The 24140-nt window shown below is 35.7% G+C and overlaps 1 protein-coding gene across 1 annotated transcript in view; it reads right to left on the bottom strand.

Moving 5' to 3' along the window:
* Dach1 (dachshund family transcription factor 1) overlaps window positions 1–24140 on the bottom strand; it is a 441649-nt gene that overhangs the window by 50763 nt on the left and 366746 nt on the right. The window contains exon 8 of the mRNA XM_004651017.2: window positions 5660–5811. Within this exon, the coding sequence (XP_004651074.2) occupies window positions 5660–5811 (152 nt within the window). The remainder of the gene's footprint in view (window positions 1–5659; window positions 5812–24140) is intronic.

Raw genomic sequence — 24140 nt, 5'->3', positions numbered from 1 at the left:
GTTAGCATGGCTTCTGAAATCAGCCTGCCTGTGTATCAATCCAGACTCCACCACCATATCACAATATCTGCCTCCATATCTAATATGTAAAATGGGAATATTAATTAGATCCAAGCATATAGAGTGACAATCTTTGAGGAACCAAAACTGTTTACTAAGCAGAACACCATATTATTATTATTATTATTGAAATTAATATAATTAATATATATGATATAGTAAAAATCATTGCTAGTCTCAGCAACACAGAAACTAGTATTAGAATTCTGGATATATTTTAGTGTTTTTTAAAATTTGCCTTTTTTTTCAAATTTGTAAAGGGAAAATGAAGAAATTGGCTCACATTACATAATTATGGTTAAAAATACAAAACATTTGAAATATTTTTTTGTTCATTTTTATTTATTTGTTTGAGATCAACACAGAGAGAGAAAGAGTGAGGGGGGGAAGAATGGACATTCCAGGCTCTCCAGCCACTGGAAATGAACTCCAGACATGTGCGCCCCCTTGTGCATCTGGCTAACGTGGGTCCTGGGGAACTGAGCCTCGAACCGGGGTCCTTAGGCTTCACAGGCAAGTGCTTAACTGCTAAGCCATCTCTCCAGCCCACAAAATATTTAGTATCAGTATTTTGATTTCAAGCTGATCATATTTGAAGCTAATGCTATATTCTTATGACTTTTGCAAAATCATCTCCTAATGTACTCGCTTTCTTTCTGTTATATCTGAAAGAACATACTAATAATGCCAATGAACAACTTATTAATTTCTTTCGTAGGGTAAAAGGTTAAAGTAAAATTACTAGATAAGATATTGTAATGTACAGATTTGAAGAGGGTAATCAGGGCTTTTCAGACTGGATATTTAAATTATTTTACAATATATTTCCTCAAGCACTCCTATGGGAATATTTCTCAGATACCATAGTTGCATTAAGTTTCCTAGTACAACATAGTGAATCAATGTAAAATGGTTCTTTACTGTGGTTTTTAACATCTTTCTCAGGCTTTCCCTGCTTGCATAATTTCTTATTTTATCTTATTTTATTTTATATTATGATACTGAGAGATTGAATTGATGACTCTCTCTCATGCTAAACCAACACTCTATCACTAAACTACAATCCCATCTGTTTAATTTCTCTTTGTAGACAAACCAAACCACAGTAAACACATACAAACACACACACATGCACACACACGTACACACACACATGAAGACAGGGGAGAGACAGAGAGAGAGAGAGAAAGAGAGAGAGAGAGAGAGAGAGAGAGAGAGAGAGAGAGAGAGAGAGATTCATACACCCCTTATAGAAAGTCTCTTTAATGCGAATCTATCCTTAATTAACTTAACATTTGTGATAACACCTTAAGGCTCGTTTTATGTTGACTTTCCCAGTTGGTGTTATGAAAGCTTGCTAATACTTTTAAAACCTTTTCCTCAGTGATACTTTTTTCTGTATACTTCCTAACATAAGAAACTTAACTCCCAGTAGAAAAGTAATTAAAAAATTACCTCTCCAAGAACATAATGGAAGATCTTTATTTTAATATTTTAAGTCTTGAAATCCTTTTTAGCAAAAACACAGAAAGAAGCTACACAAGCTACCAGTTTTATGTGTCAATTGGTTCTTGTGTGATTTTTAGGTTTGAAACTTTAATTGAGAAAAATGTGTTGGGTCCTTCTTTCAGTGTATGCTACTGACAGACAATAATGTGCCAGTAAAATGTTTCCTCAAATGAAATCTCACAATGAGTTGACCAAGGACATTTTTATTCTGGTATTTTTATATTATTTTTATTATTATTATTATTAGTTATGTACATAGTATGTTTACAGCCATGTTGGTACCATGGTTAGCCTCCTCCCTGTCCTCCCCCATCGGCAGGGGTCCTCCTGATTGGGGAATGTGGGTTGTGTATCCCAGCTGAAACCATAGAGTAATTAGGGAAATGAGCAAGAGTGCTGCTTTTTTGGTGAACCTGGTACCAGAACAAGAGTGAAGGAGATAGCCACAGAGAACACTGAACTCCTACAAAACCAGAGATCCAGAGACACAGAGGCTCAAAGGATATTTTTGAAAGAAGTAATGATGAAAGAGGAAAAAAAAATTAAAGATTAAAAAATTGCCATATTAAACCATGTGTGGTGATGTACTCCTTTAATCCCAGCACTTAGGGAGGTAGAGGTAGGAGGATCACCATGAGTTTAAGGCAACCCTGAGACATAGTGAATTCCAGGTCACCCTCAGCTAGAGTGAGACCCTATCTTGAAAACAAAACAAAAACAAAAACAAAAAAAAACCACAAAAATAATTTCCATATTTAAATAATAGAAAATTTCTAAATAAACCTGAAAGTTGGTGGGTGTAGCTAAGTTAAAGAATGCCTGTTTTATGAGCATGGAAGCCCAGGTTCAGTCCTCAGCACCCCATAAAACTAGATGTGGCGCTGTATGCTTGTAATCGTACCACTCAAGAAGAAGAAGCAAGAGGATTAGATGCTCAAGGTAATTTTTGGCTAAAATAGTGAGTTTGAGGCAAGCCTAAACTACATGAAACCTTGTTTCAAGAAGACCTAAAAGAAAATAAAGCTTCATGCTTTAAAAAACTGGCATATATCCATATCCCTTACTAAAGCAAAATTATTATCATTTACTGTGGATATCTTTGTTTATTATCACTTTAACTATATAAGAGATTCAAATGGACAGGGTACTTGTGCACAGAATAAAAGAGGAAGAGGAGATCTTAGCAATAACATGCACCACTCCTTGCTTCCTGATCCACTGAGATGTGAACAAGCCACATCATACTCCCTCGTCTGCCGTCAGGAGCTGATCCCACCACCATTCAATCCCTGTCATGATGGACTGTTCCTTTAAATTATGAGCCAAAATAAATCCTCCCTCCTTAAAAAAAAAAAAAAAGTCTATATAGCTCTCTACTAGTAAATAAATATCTAGTAATAGCCATATGTTAAATTTCAAATTTTTAAATTATACTACATTGTGACATTATTTGTATTGAAAATAATTTTTTTAGCATTATCTTGGGGGATTTGGTGAAACAGTATTTTCAAGGTAACTATGGAGTGTTAAAGTTACTATAGAAGGAGTTACCACTTTTACACAAAAAGCTGAGAACACCATTATATATAATTGAACTGCAGAGGAAATTGAGGTAAGCAGAATGTGATTAACCACATTGAAATCTGGACAGCAGATTTCATAATTCCATAAATATGACAATAATGAGAGTTAGCATTTATGACCTGTAAACTGTTGTAACTTCATTACTGACCATAAATCCAGTATCTATTTGTATATTTGTATATGTGTTTATATGCATGAATTTGTTGCATATATATTTGTGCTTGGACTTACTAAGAACTATTTTTTCATTTTAGCACATATGTATATGTATGCATGCATACATGAGGATCTATGGACATATATTCACTAATATAGTGGAGATATATATATATATACATATATATACATATATACATATACATATATATATATATATCTTTACAGATACATGTGTAGTAGACACATATTATTTCTTTCTATTGACATTCTTGTCATATATGTTCTCACCTTACAGAACCCATATTTCTATTGCTTGGTATGAGAAATAATTTAGCTTATCTTGATTGTCATCCTAAGATTTTTTTTTTTCTAAAATATGTCCTGAAGGAAAATGGTAGAACAGGAGTCTACATCAGATCTATAATCATTAAACAAATATTTTCTATAAAACCTGGGCATTATATTTTCTCTTTCTGTTCTCTTTCATTCTTTTTTGGCATTTACATATGAGTGGTATGCATACAAATTGTGTGTGTGTATGTGTGTATGTATGTATGCATGCATGTGTTCATATATCTAGAAGCCAGAATTTGATGACCAATGTCTCTATTGCTGCCCCCTTATTCAGTAAGACAACATCTCTCACCAATCCTGGTGTTTGCCAATTAGGCTACATTAGTTGACCAGTTAGTCTCCCCATTCTGAGCACTGGGATTACAGCCATGTACCAGCATATACAGAATTTACACGTGTGTTTGAAAATGAACCCAGGTCCTCAGGTTTTTGCAGCAAATGCTTTACCCACTAAGCTGTCTCACAGCCTTGTTCTTTATTTCTATCTCTTAAAGAGATAATTAGCTTCAGGTGGCATGAGTAGCATTCCTAGTCTGAGTGTCCCTTGCATAGAGTGGATGAGTGAACACTCCCCACCCTTCAATTTTTGACTCAGAAATGTGAAAATCAACATACACACAAAAAAACTTGTCCCTGTGTAAACCCAGTCTTAAATTGAGTAGAGCTGGTTTACATTTGAAAACAACAAAATAAATAATATTTTCTGTGCTGAAATAAAAATGAATTCCTCACCACCCTTATAGTAATGCTTCCAGTTTAAAAAGGTGCATACAGGTAGCACTTTCTTTGTTCTATATAGAGTTTCAGACATAAGGGAATGAATGCTTCTTTGACTTTGAAAGCATAAAGTCATAAATACAGCCATTCAGTTTAGCATGAGAAAATTTCATAAAATCATTTACCTCACAGAAAACAGTAATGTGGGCGAGCTTTAGGGGAATATATCCATTGTTTATGTAAAAATATGATCACAATATAATCAACGATGTGGCTGTGATTAAGTTTCCATTGGATTGATGATTTATTTCAGTTACCAATGCATAAAATCCTTAATGTTGAATACAGTTCTGGAGATTCTAATTATATTAGTATTACAAATGCCATAGTACTAGGTGAGAAGATATGTTGCATAAAAGGCTTTCTATTATGTCCTTGGAGAGGTAAAGAAAATTAATTATATTTCAGTTTAATATGGTAGGAAATGTGTACAGAAAACTATCACTTAGGAGGAAATGTTAGAGTAAAAACTTCTTACAAAGGAACTTAGGAATAAATCGTATCTGCAATCCTGTGTCTACTTCTAGCTACTCCTCAAATGGAAAAGTAGATGGCCCAAATCTCCATCTGGGGTCCACATGATCACTTCATGTGTGGGCAATAAAACTCTGCTTTCTTCTATCACAAACACTTTTATTATCTTGGCTCCCTGCTCTATGTTATTGTTATCTGTAAGTATTTTTGATTCATAATGTTCTGTACGTAAAATATACATCCTGAAGACCACATAGGAAATCCGTGGAAAGTTTTGTATGGCTTTTTGAAGTCTATTCTTTGAAGAAACCCTACTAGTTGAAACAAACTTACTTATGAAAGAAGAGATTCTTTTGGATTCATCTATATTAGACATATTTAAAAATACTAAACATATCACTTCCTGTATGGAAGGCCAGAAGTTTAAAAGTATCTAAATATTTATTAGAAGTTGTATGTTGTCCTTTAGTCACACAGATAAACTTAAACAGTGGTTTGTCCCATTAGTTAGCAATAGCTAGAGCATACAAGCAGAATGTTTTATTTTAAATGCCCACATCACTTTCATCTGTTTTTAGAATGCAATCCAATTTGGCTAACACAGAAAATTTAAACTCTGAATTGTTTGTAACAAGTTTAATACCATAGATCAGTAAGTCAACCTCATGAATGGCTTAACTTTGAATGAGAAAACTTTCCCACGTGTGCTCCATGTTTCTGTCATGCAGAGGGGAAGGCCTACCTGTATATTAGTCAGAAGGGTCTCTATGGAAGACAATCCATCAGGGAACAGGAAAGGAGATGGGAAACCGGGAGGTAGTGGTTGTCCATGCCCAGTTAGAGACAGTTTGTCAAGGCTGTCTCTTGCGGTTGGTGTAGAAAGCGGGGTCTCATCTGTATGTGATTGAAACAAAAATATAGAACAAGTTACGCTTGTCTGTTTTTATTAGACCTCAGTAATGGCTTCCCTAGTGGTTTCCAGAACATTTATTGCAAATTGGTTCCTGCTATCAGGAGAAAATGCTTTCTGCTGAATTTTCTTTAATGAAAAAGCTGTGGAGATACAACAAGATAACATTAATGAGTAACTTTATAAGCCTTTTAAATGCAGTCTCTAATGAGACTGAGTTTACAGTGCCATAGAATCTTTTTAAAACAAATATTATCTCATATATGGTTGTGATAACATATTCTGGCTGACTTTATGGGCACCTTCCCAACTACCTCATTTTAGTTTCTTCTGTTTGGATTGACAATAGAGTGTTTTGAGAGCTTCACATAAGACAAATGCTTTGTGTGTCAGAATGTTTCTTTCTCAATTAACCCTTATTTCAAATTGATGATTTGTCCCCAGATATTCAGGAAGAACTTAACAAAAGAATGCACAATTGAAACCTTTCATTTGACACCCAAAGAGAAAGGCTGGAATTCAAATATGTTCTTCTAAATTATAACTGTAATATTCACTTTCATTAGCTATGGAATTTTTTGAACAAGAACATGTTTTACCTTTATTTAAAAAATATGCCAGTGTGGTGGCACATGTCTTTAATCCCAGCACTCAGAAGGCAGAGGTAGCAGGATTGCTTTGAGTTGTGAGTTTGAGGACACTCTGACACTACACAGTGAATGCCAGGTCAGCCTGGGCTAAAGCAAGATCCCACCTCTCAAAAAACAACAGAAACCCCAGTAAAACAAAAACTCATAACATCTAATGCTTAACAACTTTCATAACAATATTTAACATCAAATTTAAACCCTTTGCAGATATGTTATTCCTTTATTCATTTGTTGGATATTCTTTAACAGCCCAATAATTTAGAATAATGACCTCATACAGATTCTTCTTATTCACAAAGTGAAATCTTTTTATTCAGTTTCCATATTAGTTCTAGTGAAATAGATGTTATGACTTATTTTAGTGTATTCTAATCACAGAGGTTTCTTTTTACTCAGGCAGTATTCTCAATTTTACAAATATTTCCATATTTCACCCCCAGGAAAATTAATCAGAAGAGTGTACTTGCACACTCAATTGAGAGTATCTTCAATGTTACAAGTGGATAAAACCTTCGGTACAGTGGCATTGTGATATAATTTGATCCCACTTCTTTTTGCAGTCATTTCATTTTTAAGTACAATACCTTACCACACAACATGTTTGCTAGTTACCTCTCTGTGGGGCAGAACTCTTCTGGAAGCTGCCACACTACCTCATCCCTCATTATTGTCAGAACAACTTAAGTTTATCTCCCTCAGCTTTTCACATTTCTAGCTAATTAACCTAAGGGAAGAAAGGATGATGGAAGTAAGGTTTCCAACATGTCCTGCACAGTCTTCTCTCCCTCCTTTCTCTTTAGTTTCTCTTTCCTCTTTCTCCTCAGATGATCTGAGGCTGCAGGTACCAGAAAAAGAAACAGAATAAGTAACTAAAGTATGACTCATAATGTCATTATTTTTTTTTATCACCACCTTGTCACAAGAGTTACAGGAATACTGTAAATGCAGGGGTAGAGCTACTGCATGGTTAATATGAACAAGGTGATCTTGGACACTTTTACCTGACTATCATAAATTACTGCTCCAGATCAAGGCTGCCAGTGTTTTCTCATAACAGCTCTGGAAAGGTACTTGTTAAACAGCTATGTGCATGTGAAACTGTTTAAGAAAGGAGAGCAATATTTTTTGATCAGCATCACCTTAGCTGTCACATGGTAAAGCAAATGTGGCTTAATAGATCATGCAGATAATAATTGCTTGTCTCTTGAAAAGAAGCATTGAGCCAGGTGACTACCCAAGGATGCTTCCATGTTAGGAGTTATGACTTCCCAATTTTTAAAGACTGTCCACAAAACAGGAATCAAAAGTGCACACACACACATATATGGTTGATTATCACTTTCATCCTCTATGATTATTTGATTTGATGTTACTGCATTTGAGCTTGATTGTCCTCGGTGTTGTGCGAAAAATCATTAAGTCGTCACCATGCTTACATTCACTAACCAATGTTTACTTAAACCATGTGTTTCATATTAGAGGTAGGATGTGAAGGCATCTCAAAGATCATGTAAACCACAGTGACTGATGCTGGTCATTAACTAGATAAGTTCAACACTTCGGCTTCCATCATCATTGCATCAGACACTGCTTACCCCATTGAAACATTAAAGTGGTTCTGTGAATATGTACAAATGTGTGCCCATGCAGTTTTCTTCTACTCTTGCTTCAGTGGAAATCCATGTTGGTCTTCATATATGAGAATGGACTATTATTTGGTATAATATTCATTTAACATTTTACATAGTGGAAGCAAATAAGGTGAATTTTTCTGAGTATGTAAATAAGAAATAGTCAGAGTATACCAACTGCTTAAAATGAAAGGAAGTAGATGATTTATTTAGATCAATGCACTTTAAAAAAGGAAAAGAATATTAACCAAAATGCAAACAAACAAACAAACAAACCAAAACTAAAACTCATTAGCCTATTATCTGAGAAAATTGTTACTTTGTAGCCATTAACTTCATAAAAAGTAAGTTTTACTTCCTCCTACGAAGACTAAGAAGTTAAGAACTTTGCTCTTCCTTTTTCAATAAAAATGACCTTTAGTACCATGAATACTCTAGAAAGATTAAATCAAAACTTTAAGTGCCAGCAAATGTGGCTGTTCAGACATCAGCCCGTCGCCTCTAAGTGCAAAGTGTGAAGGAAGGGGATGTCCATGGTCACGAAAGATCTTACTACCATTAGATACATGTGCACAGAGTTGTTTTAAAGATTAACTTAAAATGAAGTTCACTTATAAGATGCCATGATTTTTGAAAGATCTTATCATTTTTAATCCGTTTTAAATATTTTATTATAATCTAATTGAAAAATATTACAAGAAACTAACAAGGGAATCCTTCATACTCCTATGATAAGTTTAAAGGTAAATATCAAAATGTTCATGAGGGGAGGGCATCGTAGGGGTGGGAAACACTAATTTAGACCCAAACGGCAATGGTACCATAAAATTCTACTTCCTAAAAGGCACACCAAATGGCCCTTACAAGAAACACCTGAACCACAAGACACTGGAGAGGGTAGGATAAAGTCTAAAGTCTAACCTGAATCTTCTACATCTTCCCTCCCTCCCTCTCCCTCTCCCTCTCTCTCTCTCTCCCCCCCCTCCTTTCTAACTCTTGTATATTAGTTATCTTTTTCCTCATTTTCTTAATGGGCACTGACCTGTAACTCCCAGTACCAGCATGGGGCTACCATCCCCAATGAGTTTCTGATCAGAGAAAACTACATGGTTTCCTAAAAGAATGACAGATTTCTATCAGAGCACTTGATGACCCACCAAAGGTTAGTGGTAAGACCCTATTGCTGAAGACACCATATGCAGCTGACACGTAAAATGGAACAACATGGCTAGAAGCCAGGATAGAGTCAGTCCCCAGACAGTCAGCGTGTTTAGTGCCAGAAGGTGCTACATGGGCGACTGGGGGAAATGACCAATATCTGTCCAAGCAACTCATGGTCTAACCTACTTAGCAGCAAATAACCTGTTGTGATCCCCACATAAGTGCAATAGTGGCACACAGGCATGGTGGGGAACCAACTGCTCTTGATTTGGCCAACTGATCTCCTCAGTGTTACGGCACCCATAGCTGGAGCTGGGAAACAAATCAGAACCATATCCAAACATAAGCCCACTCTCCAATATCAAGCTGCCATCAATCATGGGCTACAAGAGGGCCTATACCTATTAAATGCTCTATTAAAAAAGTAAGGGTTATCTCATTTGTCCTGGTGCTAACTTACTATCTGTTGGAGAATCTGCTTCTCTTTTTCAGATAGATGTAGATCCTAAGGAGAAAGCCACCCCATCATACCTCAAAAGGGCCCTGGCTGAAACTAAGGAAAATTGGCAAAATAAGCAAAGGTGCTGTTTTCCTGATGAACCGGATACCAGCACAAGGGTGAAGGAGACCAACACAGAGAAAAATCAACTCCTACCAAATCAGAGAACCGGAGCCTCAGAGGCCCCCAACACCTCATCACTGAAGCAGACCACAAATGAACCCAACATGGCTCAGGGAAATTTTGCTGAAGAGGGGGTGGAAAGAATGTCAGAGCCACATGTTGGGTCAGGATATGCAGAAACATTTATTGTACCAAGAACTGTGGGCTAACTCCACAATGCATGACCCATATACCTCAACAAGGAGGGGCAAATGGGGAGAGGGTAGGCCATGGATGAGCCTAAGAATGTTACCAAACTGCCTGTATTTGTTGAATAGAAAACTAATTAAAAACAAAAGCAGAGAAAAAAAATAAACAGAAATAAAATATTAGAAAAGCTCATGTGTAGGTCTGGAAAGGTTGCTCAGTGGTTAACAGAATTGCCTGTGAAGCCAAAGGAACCAGGTTCAATTCCCCAGTCCCCACATATGCCAGAGGTACAAGGTTGCATGTGTCTGGAGTTCCTTTGCAATGGCTAAAGGGTCTGGTATGCCCATTCTCTCTCTCTCTCTGTCTGTCTCTCTCCCTCCCTCCCTCTTTTTCTTTCTTTGTCAAATAAATAAAATTATATATATATATATATATATATATATATATATATATATATATATATATATATATATTCCTGTGTAATTCCTAGAACCTAATAATAATCTATTTGAAAAAGTTTTTTCACAAGTGTACTTAAAATAATTAAGAGGAGATCATTCTTGTTCAAAATGGACTCTATGACCTCACAAGTGTAAAAAGCAGAAGTAGACTTGCAAGAGGAAGACACAAGACACAGAGAAAAGGAGGAGGTAAAGTGACAAAAAGGAGGTACTATAGTTTTATGGCCACAGTTAGGGGATGCAGGCAGCCAGCAAGTGCTAGAAGAAATTAATTTTCTTAAAAGTTAATTAACCTTCAGTTTTTAATTCATTTCTAGGGAACTAAAGTTGTTTCTGAAGAAAAATGAAACACATCAATTGTTGACAAAAGATTTCAAGTTTTGTTCAGAAAGTGATTGACACCTGTCTCATAATACAATAAATATGATGACAATTATAGCATTACAAAATTAGAATGATAGAAATTGAACAGAAAATATAACTTTTCATTAAGCAATTAAGAGTTAAAACAAGATACTGCAATTCTCATCAGCTTATTTCAGGATTTTCTTCCTCTTGAGTCTTTTATTAAGTGACCATGAGTGAGGTAGATGTAGCTGAAAGACAAAGCTTACTCACCTTCAGTCTTATCACACATAACAAGTTAGCAGGATATCCTAAGGAACAATGTTGTTTAAAAACATAACAAGCCTCTGGTTTTAAAATGTTTTCTTTCCTGTTAATAAAATCTCAGTTGTTATTTTCATAAGCAGTCCCTTTGGGTTCCAATTATGTCTTCTTTCAAGTGTGGATGAATGTGTGTATATCTCTCTCATTCCTTTTGTTAAATTGCAAATTCCAAGTAAAAGTATGCTGAATTACATTTCAACTCTTACATTTTGATCAAATTCATTTCAATGTGAAGTATTTTTTATAAATGGGACAATTTCCCTATTTAAGAATTATGAAAAGTCAGGGGTGTGCAGAGAAAAGTATTTCTAGTTTGATTTAAAAAAGTTTCTGTAGAAAAGAAGGTATTTTCCATTGTACTCAGAAGCAAATATGTTTTATAAAAATATAAACTCCAGAGATGAGGCATGAATAATGCAAAAATTCAGCATTAATTGTTAGATAAAAACACTGAAAAATGCATTCAGACTTAAGACACAGATGTTTAAATTGAGTTTTGTCATAACTGTAATTCTTATTCATTCTTATTCTAGGTACTTTATAAAAGAAACAATAGTAAAGTTGAATAATATACCTGCAGGTATAATCATAGTTCCAAAAATGGTCACATTTTTAAACCTATTTTAACTGAAGGAATTCTGAAATATGTTGACATGTTTTAAATATGTCCAGACATGACTTTCATATGTAATCTGTCTATAAAACATTTATCAGAACCATAGAGTAAGACATTTCTTATATTTAAGTCCATTTTTTAAAATTATAATTATTATGGAAGTTTTGTTAGACAGATACCATAATCCTATATGTAAAATATTTATGGTTCAACCATTCTTGCTCTTGAAAGTTCTTGTTTTTGTTCTACAAAGTTCTAGGCGATTTTAGAACAACATAGATACTCCCTATTATATGAGACCTATTTGGTTAATGTATAACAAGAATTAGTACAAATAAGGCTGGAGAGATGGCTTAATAGTTGAGGTGCTTGTCTGCAAAGTCTAAGTACCCAGGTCTGGTTCCCCTGTACCCATGTAAGCCAGATAAATAAGGTGGCACTTGCATTAAGAATTTGTTTGCAGTGGTTAGAGGCCCTGGCATGCCCATTCTCTCTCCTTCTTCTGCCTCTTTTCTCTATTTCTCTCGAGTAATAAAATAAAATAATTTTTAAAAGGAATTAATATAAACTCGGTGATTGTAGCTTATTTCAATTATATTGTTTGTATGGAATATAGAAATGAATAATTAAAAATGAAAGGCACATTAATTTATTTTTGAAAATTTGGCTTCACCATGGCATGGCATAGATACTACGCTAGTACCTCTTTTCTTCAATTTATACATTCTGTGTCTTTGATAAGACTTGTAATGAAGATGCATCATGCTGTAAAGAGGATCATTTATAAGTGCAAGAGTTACAGAATGTAACCCTGAGTTATTTTGGTGAACTATGTACATGAACTATTATAGTAATATACTGAAAAGGAAATAAAGCCTGGTCTTGTTCACTAGTTTCTCTTCAAGTAGCAGGATCAAATGGAAATTTGTATTCACATGTACATGATAGGAAAAGTTTAGGTTTCACCAAAGAAAGCTGTGTGTAACATAAAAACACCCAAGAGACTTTGAGGATGTACTCTAAACAGCATTAGTTCTACAGATTTTTACTTGGGGTGATTAAGGGCTTCACAAGGAAATGAGACTATCATGAGTATGTTTGTCAGGGGAGGAGGCTGGAAGTCTGATGAAAAAATACAACTGTTGGGCTGGAGATATGGCTTAGCAGTTAAGCGCTTGCCTGTGAAGCCTAAGGACCCCGGTTCAAGGCTCGGTTCCCCAGGTCCCACGTTAGCCAGATGCACAAGGGGGCACATGTGTCTGGAGTTCGTTTGCAGAGGCTGGAAGCCCTGGCGCACCCATTCTCTCTCTCTCTCTCTATCTGTCTTTCTCTCTGTGTCTGTCGCTGTCAAATAAATAAGTAAATAAATAAATAAATAAATAAATAATTTAAAAAATACAACTGTCCAGTTATACCCAATTAAGTTCACAACTTATTTATTATACACTTATTGTATGGAACTATATTTGATAGTTTTTGAAGATGTAAATTAAAGGGAACATTCATTATATGGACAGGGAACATACTTACAATCTTAACTTCTCACAGGTAAGGACTTACTAGTTTCTGTTGAAAGTGCATGAATGAGGTAAATTGGAAGAATACAGACTGCACAAATGAGAAGTCTCTGTCTGTTTCAAAGTTATACTGCATACATAATAGAAAAACAAAAATACCTTGTCTTCAAAATACTTTGTTTTTTAACATAATTTTATTACAGAAAGAGACAGTTTTAATTTAGTTTTGTTTCAGAGAGATGGAGAAAGAGAGAGAGAAGGACAGGAGGGAGAGAAAGAGTGAGTATGGATATGCCAGGGCCATTTGCTGCTGCAAATAAGCTCTAGACCCATGCACCACTTAACTTTGCATGGCTACTCAGGAATTGATTGTGGGCTTTACAAGCAAGTGCCTTGAACTGAGGGGCTACCTCCCTAGCCCTAAATATACTGTCTGTTGTAAGACCATCCTATTGGTTGAAGGACAATTTCATCAAAATTATTTTCAGATAAGAGGGCCTAAACCTACCATACTGTCTATCAAAAAAGTAAGTCTTATCTCAATCTTCCGGGTGCTAACTTACTCTCCGTTGGAGAATCTGCTTTTCTTTTCCAGATAGATGCAGATCCTAAGAAGAGAGCTGCCCCAACATACCTCAAAAGGGGCCCAACTGAAACTAAGGACAACTGGCGAAATAAGCAAGGGTGATATTTTCCTGTGAACCGGATACCAGCACAAAGGGGAAGGAGACCAACACAAAGAAAAATCAACTCCTACCAAAGCAGAGAGCCAGAGCCTCAGAGGCCCCCAACACCTCAGCACTGAAGCAGAACAAAAATGAACCCAACATGGCTCAGGGAAATTTTGCGGAAGAGGGGGCGGAAAGAATGTCAGAGTCACATGTTGGGTCATGATTTGCAGAGACATTTATCATACCAATAACTGGGGGCTAACTCCACAATGCACGACCCATTTTCATTAACAAGGAGGGTCTAATGGGAGGGGGTAGATCACAGATGAGCCTAAATAATGGTACCAAACTGCCTGTATTTACTGAAAAGAAAACTAATAAATTAAATTTTAAAAAAAGAAAAAAAAGAAACATGAATTTAAAAAATGCATGCAATTATGATTTTAATAATGTCATAATGCCATGTGCCAGAAGTGTGATCCAAATAGCACTTAGTGTTTATTTACAAGCAGAATAGATTGTAGTTCAATGACGAGACAGGATAGAAGAAAAATAAGCCACGGGAAGAGACGGGCATTAAATTTTTGTGAAAGACTGCCATGAGGGGAGGACAGTAGGTTATACATGGAAACCAGCAAAGATAACAACTCAGGGAAAATAGGGTCTCTAATTATCTGAAGAGACTATAGTTTTAATGGAGTTTTTAACGAGGAAAGCATATCTCCTGCCACTGTTTGCAAAGAAGAGTCAAATACCTTGATATTCTACATTTGTATTACAGAGATCTGTGCACAGAGAAAATGCTAAGTACTATGCAGTATTACTTACACTTTTTTTAAAATTAGCTTTGCTAACAAACTCACCTGAGAAAATAAAACATAAGCACTCAGATATCTCTGCATAAAGTTTGTATTGCCTCCACAGCTCAGGAATATTGAGGCAAAAAAGCAATAGTATCCAGCATACCATAGACACACATATTGACTAAAGCTGAAGACATATTTTAGGGTTGCTTTTACCTCCTCCTGCTTTTTAAAGTAGTAAGTCATAAGCAGTTATGAAAGGGCTGGCATAGATTGTGCTGAAAAGATACATTTAATTGACCTTGCTGTCTTTTTCATGACCCTGTAGGCTTAACCTCACTGCTGATTTTGCAAGTGAATACGGGTGAACCTTTATGGAAAGCAGCACAGCAGACACCGTTATATTTCCTTGGTTAATGTTTTGTATATCTGCACAGTAGGGCCATTAAGGGTTCTAAGAGCACAAGGGAAACAATCATAACATTTGTTTTTAGATGACTGACTCAGGGCATGTACACCAGGCTTTATATAGAAACTGTTTGTGTTTTATGAAGGGACTGTTTGCCTGTTAGTGATAACATCATTAAAAATAAATGAAAGGGGGCTGGTAAAACGCTTCCCAAAAGCAGAAACCTAATTAAAGGTGATAGGCCTGCTACGAAGCTTTTTTTTTTTTTTTTTCAGAACTCAAAAATAGAACAAGGTTAGTTCTTTCTCGTTTTGTAAGGCCCAAAGAAGACCTCACAGTAAAACATCACTTCTGATCTAATTTTCTATTTCTATGTACTTTAATAATCTACTTTGCAGCCTGTGCTTGCCCACGGAAAGTGAACTAGTTTTGTTCCTACAGATAACTTCTTCATCATGTCATACTGCATAAAAAGCAAATCTGATGGTCCAGCGCCAACAAAAAGTGCATTCTCCTTTTAAGACAAACTGCATAGCCTGTAATAGGTGCTGTAACAGTAGCTGAATAATGTATGCATCAACATTTTCCAGTCCTAAAGCACCACTCATGAAAGCTGGAGTTAATGGTTAAAACAATTTCCAAATCATAGTTTACAATTTCAGAAAGAAAGAAAGAGTAAACCCTTTCATTTTAAGGGGTGGAGTTACTCTAATTTCATGGATGGTGGAAAAAAAAAAAAAAGCAGGAAACTGTATTCCCTTGATAACTCTCCCCTTATTGTGCTGTGACCTTGGCCAATTTACTTAAATTTACATCTGCCAAAAATGAGTTTCTGAAATGTGCTTTGAGAATTTTCAAGGGGAGGGAGGAGTAGTTGTCACATACACCCAAGGCCTTTTAAACATTAATATTATTTTGAAATGAAACAAAAATGAAGAGAAATCCTAGGCAGTGTCATTGGTGCCAAAGTGTGATGTTCTGTGCTCTTCTTGTTATCTCTGGGCAGTGCTATTTCACTTAAGAGTCTTTGAATGGAAAATAAATTCTATTTATAAGTAAATTAAAAAAACATGGTGTTTCCCATTTTATTCCCTGAAATACAAAGTAGCTCTGCATGGTGGATTATTTAAACTCAGTTTTTCTCATTGGTTTACTTAGAGTGAAGTACGAAGGAAGTATAAAAAAAATGAGTTGGGTTGGCTAGATGGCTCACTGGTTAAAAAAATGTGTGCTTGGAAAACTGGCAGCCTGTTTTTGATTCCCCAGTACCCACATAAAGCGAGATGCAGACTGACACATATTTCTGGAGTTTGTTTGCAGTGGTAGGAGTCCATGGTGTGCCCATACTCACTCTGTCTGCTTCTTTCTGTCTCTCTCTCAAATAAATTTATTAGTAAAATATTTGTTAAAGTATGAGTAGTCTGTAGTAACCATGTGTCCTCAAGTCCTTAATACATCTTTTAAGTTGTGTGCATGTGTAATTATGTTCCAAGGTGTGCATGTACCCTTGGGTATCATTCCTCATCTTCTATTTTGTTTGAGGTAGGGTTCACTGTTGTTTTATAGTGGCACATGCCAGGTTATCAGCCTATGAGCTTCCGGAGAGGGATTTTCCTGTTTCTGCCTGTTTTCTCACTCCTATGTGAGCCAGGTATTTGACAGATGTGCACTGTAACATCAGGCTACATGTGGATTCCAGCCATCCAAATCCAGGTTCTTATACAGGCAGCAGGCATGTTTACACAATCTGCTATTTCCATGCCCAATTCCTTGTTGTAGAGGTAAAACATGAAGAAGTAAGGGAGCTAAAACTTTTCCAAACACATGCTTACACACCCCCATCTCATTTTACTGAGCACTTGCATGCTTACCTACAAAAAGTTGTTGTATGACATTTTACCTCTAGGCATAATGTGATGCCCCCTTGAAGTAAAGAACATAACTATAGCAACTAAGGACCAGGAAAGAAAAGAAAGAAAAGAAACTGTGATACAAGGTTTACAGTCATGGTAACGGGCAACTCCCTAGTAGATGGAGGAGAGGAAGTTCACAAAACCCTCACCTTGAGTTACAGCATCTGTACCCACCTGCACTCTCCCTAGTGGCGAGTGCTCTGGGGACAAAGCTAGATTCTACAGGGAGTGGAACAAGAACTACAAGTGGGACTCCTTAATATAGCTCCCCTGGTCTCCTCAACTAGTTTGGCCCAGTACTTAGCAGTAGTGTAGCTTCCCTGGAGTCATTTATACTCTTGTAAGTTACCCTTCACTCTTGCTGTAAGTGACAACTAAGTTAGGTGGATAAATAACTATTCTCTGATTGAGTATGAGAAATACTCAGTGTAAAGGAATTCATGCCTGGTACTGAGAACCAAATCAAAAGCCTATGGTGAGGAAGGTCAGAGATAATAGATACAAGCTTCCATTGTTCTTTTTAAATGGAGATATTTTGAAAAGTATTAATGAATATATATATATATATATATATATATATATATATATATATATATATATTTATCCCTTTGATTAATTATACTCTTACTCTTTGTTAAACTATATGAAAGCTGGGTGTGGTGATGCATGCCTTTAATTCCAGCACTCAGGAATCAGAGGTTGGAGGATCACTGAGAGTTCAAGGCCACATAGTGAGACTACATAGTGAAATAGTGAGTTACAGGCCAGCCTGGCCTAGAGTGAGAACCTAACTCAAAAAAAGTAGAAATGAATAAAAAACAAAACAAAACAAAGAAACAAAACAAAACAAACCAACAACAAAAAATGTATCTGGCCGGGCGTGGTGGCACACGCCTTTAATCCCAGCACTTGGCAGGCAGAGGTAGGAGGATCACCATGAGTTCGAGGCTACCCTGAGACTACACAGTTAGTTCCAGGTCAGCCTGGACCAGAGTGAGACCCTACCTCGAAAAAGCAAAAAAAAAAAAAAAAAAAAAAAGTATCTGCTTTAACAAAGAATAAATACTGGTGAGATCCATGACCCACCAAAATGACAAAAAGAGAAAGCCTAGTGTTTAGCACTGGATTAGTCATCTGCCTTATGCCCTCCAGGGGCAGAGGAAACATTACAGGGGAAGTAACACATTAATTATGTGTGCTGCTCACACTGCTCCCTAGAGAACCTTTGTAGAGATGGCATTAGATAGTGAGGAGACTCAAAACTCATTAAAGCAGAAAATACAAGGCTACTATGAGTTCAGTGCTAAAGGAGACTTCTAACAAGCCCTGCAAGGAAAAGGAAACATTGTGGAAGGTGGGGACAGAAGGAATGTAAGAAGCATAATGTGGGAAGAAATAGGTATGGTCCTTCCTACACAAACTGCCTGGGATACTCATGACCCTTCAGTGACTACTGCTGAGAGAGTCTGATGAGAAAGTCCTCATTGAGGACAGTCATCAGTGGAATGTGGATGGGGGGGAGGGGCAACAGAGGACAACCTGATTACAATACAACCAATTCGCAAAATGCTCATATTGTAACGTCTCCAAGAAAGTGATTTTTGAAAATAAATAAATGGTCCTGATGAAGTCCCATACAAAGAAAAACAATTTGCATCTCTGGGAACATAGATTCATGACAGATGGGACCTCTGACAGGACTTTATTGCAAGACAATAGAAAGTGATAGGACCAAGGAAAGATTTTATTAAGTCCTTGTTATCTCCAAGCAGCAAGGGTATCATACTAGAAATCATATCACCAGAATATTCTGGCCTACACTGAGCCCTTCCTATGTGTGCAAAGCAGCGGGCTAACCATTTCGCCTGCACTGAATCCTTTAACCATCACCAGGATTCTGTAAGATTTTACTAGTGTTAGCTTCATTTTTCCACATGAGTAAATATACATACATATATATATGTATATATATATACTCAAAGATTATGTGTAGACAAAAAATACAGACATTTTCACCCTTGCTCCTAATTCATGTTTAAGACTTGACTTACTCCTTAGTCCATAGCCAGTGGTCATCCTAAGCTTCCAAGATGCCCTCAGATTGAAAACTTCTGCTGAGATGTAGTTATTCATTCACTTTCATGCCAGAGTAATTTTGTCAAGTACCAAATATACCTAAAAGGTCTTTACTTGCCTCATGAAAAATATCTACCCACTAAACTATCAATTTTAAATTGATACATACATTGGGCAAGAGGAAAAGCTAGGCCTATTTTTAAGATGCTACAAAGAAAAGCTAATGTTCTAGAGATTTACTTTGGGAGGGGTACCTTGTAGGTCCTTTCTCCTTTAGCATATCAATTAAACCCTGGTGGTTGCCACACATTTTATTCTGCATTTGTTCCTGTTTAGCTTGCCCTGAGTGTATTCTTCTTGTGATCCTGACTATGAATTTCCTCATTTTTCCATTACAGGTATTGGTTTTATGTTTTAAAATCTCCCTCAATGTTGTATAGTCATATGGCCATATAGCCTCCGTGTGCACCATCCTAGCACTAGAAATTCCCAGGATGCTTCACCACTGATCTGCTGTGATATGATATGATAGATAATAGACCTCAGATGCTTCCCAAAGTGGGATTCCTTTCTGATGATCTGTAAGATTTATTTCTTTGGGTCACAAAATTTGCTAACTGTAGTGATAACATACACTCTGCAGGTTGTTTTAGATAATCACTTCTCGTCCCTTCCCTTGAAACATTGTCTTGAGACCAGGAGCCTGGAATGTGAATGAGAAAAAAAAAAAAAAAAGACTGGAAAAACCCGGTAAGTATACTAGAGTTTTACGGCCTTGAAACAACTCTTTGTTCTTTTTCCCATTCATAATAGTTACTTACTAATATATCGTTCTGGACTAATTCAACAGATCAGACTTTTTGCAAAGATCCCTCAAATAAATTCAGTTACGTGGTTATGTTTTTCAACCTGTTTAATATTTAAAAAAAGAAAAACTGTGATGGAAAGAACTCTGTCCCTTCTGTTCTCCTGGGTCACTTCAAGGTCCTTGTTTGTCATACATTTTTTTTTTATCATTGATTGAATAAATACATCATATAATTTATTTTCAAAACCAGTTAATTTATGCGTTTCTGGCTTTTGTACTAAAGTAGCCCACAGTTTAGCATGATTTATAATTTAACTTTTTGAGTATGAATGATGATAAGGTTTTGTTTTCAGAAATGTGAACCCAGTAAATGAAAATTACTTTTGCTACTTATTTTCAATCTCAATTTCCCCTTATTATGTAAATACATTTCTAGCAAAAATATATAGAAAAGAGATTAGTATGTGTAAGCATATAGTAAGATTTTCCTCATCTGTCAAAAGTCACTGTCACTGCTTTGGGCTGTAGTGTCTTTGCAAAGGTTGATAAGCATCTTGTCAGGAATGCAATGGAAACTATTCCCTAGAAATTGTTATGAGGTTAAATTAGATGACCTTTATAATCCTATTGAGATTATATGACCTCTCCCTTTAAAACTAACTGCTGTGTAACATAGCCATATAAAAATGCAGAGGAAAGCACTAATTTTTTAGGATTTAAGGAAAGATAAAATGTTGGGTGTATGTTTATGTCACCGTCAGCATTCTCCTGGTGAGAAGGGGATTCTTAAACAACACAGTTGCTATTTTGCAATTCTCAGAGCATATAAACACATTGCAAATCAGTGCGTCTTCATAAGTAATGTGTTAAGATACTAACTCTAAGTTAAAACAATTTATTCTCTGTGGCACATAAAAAGATAATGCTGTTAGATGTACAAAAATGTACTTAATATTGTTTTAATGTGATATGCTCAAGGAGAACATCTGTTTGCCAAAATTAATTAAGAATTTAGATATCCTCTATATTTTTCTCAATTTAACAATTCTTCTATGTTTTAATTATTGATTTATTTTTAAAATGATGTCCAGAACTTTATCCAGATAAATAATACAATGATTATTTCAGTTAAAAGATTATCATTCATAACTTAGCCTTGTCTTCATACAGTTATAATTCAAAGAGTCAAGAATTTGGCACAACATGGAAGTCTTATTTTTACTTTCTGTTGTCTGTTACTTTTTCTTTAACTCTTTTCACTCCATACCTTAAGATAAACAAATTGTAAATAGCATATTATGAAAGAGGGTTTCATAATGATAATGCATATGGAAAGTTGAAGAATAATTTAACTATTTAACATTATTTGTCTATTATAAGTAACCAAATATATTCACCTTATTTCTATATTTACTTAATGAACTTGAAGAATTTATATTGGATTTGAATTAAAGTTTCCATTAGAAAAGCATAGTTCCTAATATAACAATAAGTTCAATGTATGAAGAGACACTTCAGGAAGGTGCTGCTTCCTTTACTATCGAAATTAATTTCACAACTTTAATTTAATCATGAATTTTATCAGTGACTGTTTGGGAAAAAAGTAACCCTAAAATAAGAATATACCTTATTTTTCCAACTGTTTGAGTTGGTATATTAGGACAAATAAAAAGATGATAATCTCAAAATATTTAGGGATTAATTAATAGCAAATGAGATGCACAATACATAGAACTCTAACAAAGATGAGAAGACTATCAAAGCAAGTATTATTAAGCAGCCTTGGACTTGGTAAAGAATCCAAGATCATTGTCAAGGATAGAATCCAGTCTAATGTCATGGTTATCACCATATGTGGTAAGAAACAATAAATTTGGGGAGAAAAATGACATTATCTCAAGCCTTATTTGAGGTTATGATGTCGTCTTAAATATTTTCCAAAGACCATACACTGAATGAAGTTTTATTAGCTAGCCTGGGTGGCAATTGGGAGGTAGTATAATTCTCAAGACATAAAGAAAAGCGAAGTCCCTGGGAGCAGGCCCTTGAATGAAATTTGGGGAGTTTTACCTCTTCCTCTTTTTCTCCCCCCCCTCAGCTATGAGCAGGTGACTAGCTTTGTTCCAACACTTGCCTGCCTACCATAATGTTCTGTCTCACCACAGGTCCAAAATTATGAGACCAAGCAAATACGATCTGATATTTCTGAAGCCACGATCCAATAATAAACTTTTACTCACTATAAAATGATTATCTCACAAAATTTTTTCTTAGTGACAGAAATATGACTCACAAAATTTCATGTGATCATCCTAAACCCTATCCACATTAGTTTTAGTCCTTCAAATGATAACATATCACATCTCTATCACTTACTTATTGTCAAGAATTAAAAAATATCTACAAATGAGTTTTTGAGTCCTTTGTTACTACTTTTCACTGAAAAGTATTTCAAAGGAGGCTAAATTGAAAGATGATTTTCCTAAGGTGCTAGTGGTTGCTATTCTGTTTCTAAGAAATTATTTTAAGGATGATCTTAAGGGTATTACTTATGATCATGCTTTATAAGCTTCAACTCTGTGTGAAGTATATCTCTATTCCTTAAAAACAATGTCGTGCTGGAGAGATGGCTCTACCTCTAGTGCCCTCTCCATTGCTCTCATATAGATACCAAGTAGCCTGCTGCAATGATCAAAGTAAAGGTTTGTAAAAGTCCCTGTTGCTTTGGCTGATTACATAAATTAACCTACAAACAAAACTTCTACATCAATTTTCCTTACTGATCTCAACTACTCCTGAGTCATGCAGATGGTAGTTGTATGTCAGCCATGTTTCCCCAAAAGATTTATTCTTGAAATTATACCCAGGCCCACATCATGCCAAAAGACAGTGCCTTCTTCCATGCTCAGTGCTGGCTTTCAGTTGCCTTACACTTGTTGTCTCAGAGATTTGGACACCAACACAGAACTCAGCCTTTCATGTCCTGCCATTCTTCAGTTCACTCATGTATATATTGTCTTCTTCAGTTTTATCTACCACTTGAAGGCCTTTGTCTGTTACCTGCACCTGCCAGGACCTGCTTTTTTAAAAATTACTTTATTTTTATTTATTTATTTGACGTAGAAAGAGGGAGAGACAGACGGAGAAAGAGAGAATGGATGTGCCAGGGCTTCCAGCCACTGCAAAGCAACTCCAGATACTTGTGCCCTTTGTTCATCTGGCTAACGTGGGTGCTAGGGAATTGAACCTGGGTTCTTTGGCTTTGCAGGCAAACACCGTAACTGCTAAGCCATCCCTCCAGCCCAAAACCTGCTTTTACAAATCTATCCATTTCAGCTTTCGTTGCAACATGCATCTCAGACCTACTGTGTCTTAAATGTTGTACTGAAATGTAATTTTCTCTTTGCTTTACAACATGGATTAACAAACACTGTTATGAAGAAGGAGAAAAATCTAATGGAACAGAGGCTAGAGAACAAGGATGTAGTCCTGAGTTTGGAGAAAAATATTAATATTGGGTGTAACAGATTAATAATATCCAAAGATTTGGTTAGGTTCAGTTTTACTTTTCTTGGATCCCAATGTATATGAATTCATTAAATGATATCAGATTTTGACCAAACAGAACTCCTGTTAACATAAGATTATTATAAAATATTATAATATGTTAATATTATTAATGTATAATTTGGCTGTGAAGCATTTCAGAAATTATTGGAAATACAATTCCAATAAATTCACAGTTGCCAAACTGTTTTAAATAGATTCTTATTAGCTTTTTGTTGTTTAATTTATATTAAAAAGAACTTTAAGGGCTGGAGAATGGCTCAGCCATTAATGAACTTGCTTTACTGCCTGGGTTCAATTCCCTAGTGGCCACATAAAGCCAGATGCACAAAGTGATACTGTGTCTGGAGTTCATAAGCAGTGGCAAGAGGCCCTGGTGTGCCCATTCTCTCTCTGTTTCCTTGCAAATAAATAAATAGTAATATTTTAAAAATCTTAGAAATGGACAGAAGAATCATTATAACATTAAAATTAAGGTATAATCATTTATAATATATAAATCTTTAAATGTTATGTACCTTGAAAAAACTAACTTAAATAAATTCTGAGT

Source organism: Jaculus jaculus, chromosome 3, assembly GCF_020740685.1.
Source record: "Jaculus jaculus isolate mJacJac1 chromosome 3, mJacJac1.mat.Y.cur, whole genome shotgun sequence".
Lineage (NCBI taxonomy): Eukaryota > Metazoa > Chordata > Mammalia > Rodentia > Dipodidae > Jaculus > Jaculus jaculus.
Note: the sequence above shows the minus strand (reverse complement) of the source record. Positions and strands in the feature narration are given on the sequence as shown.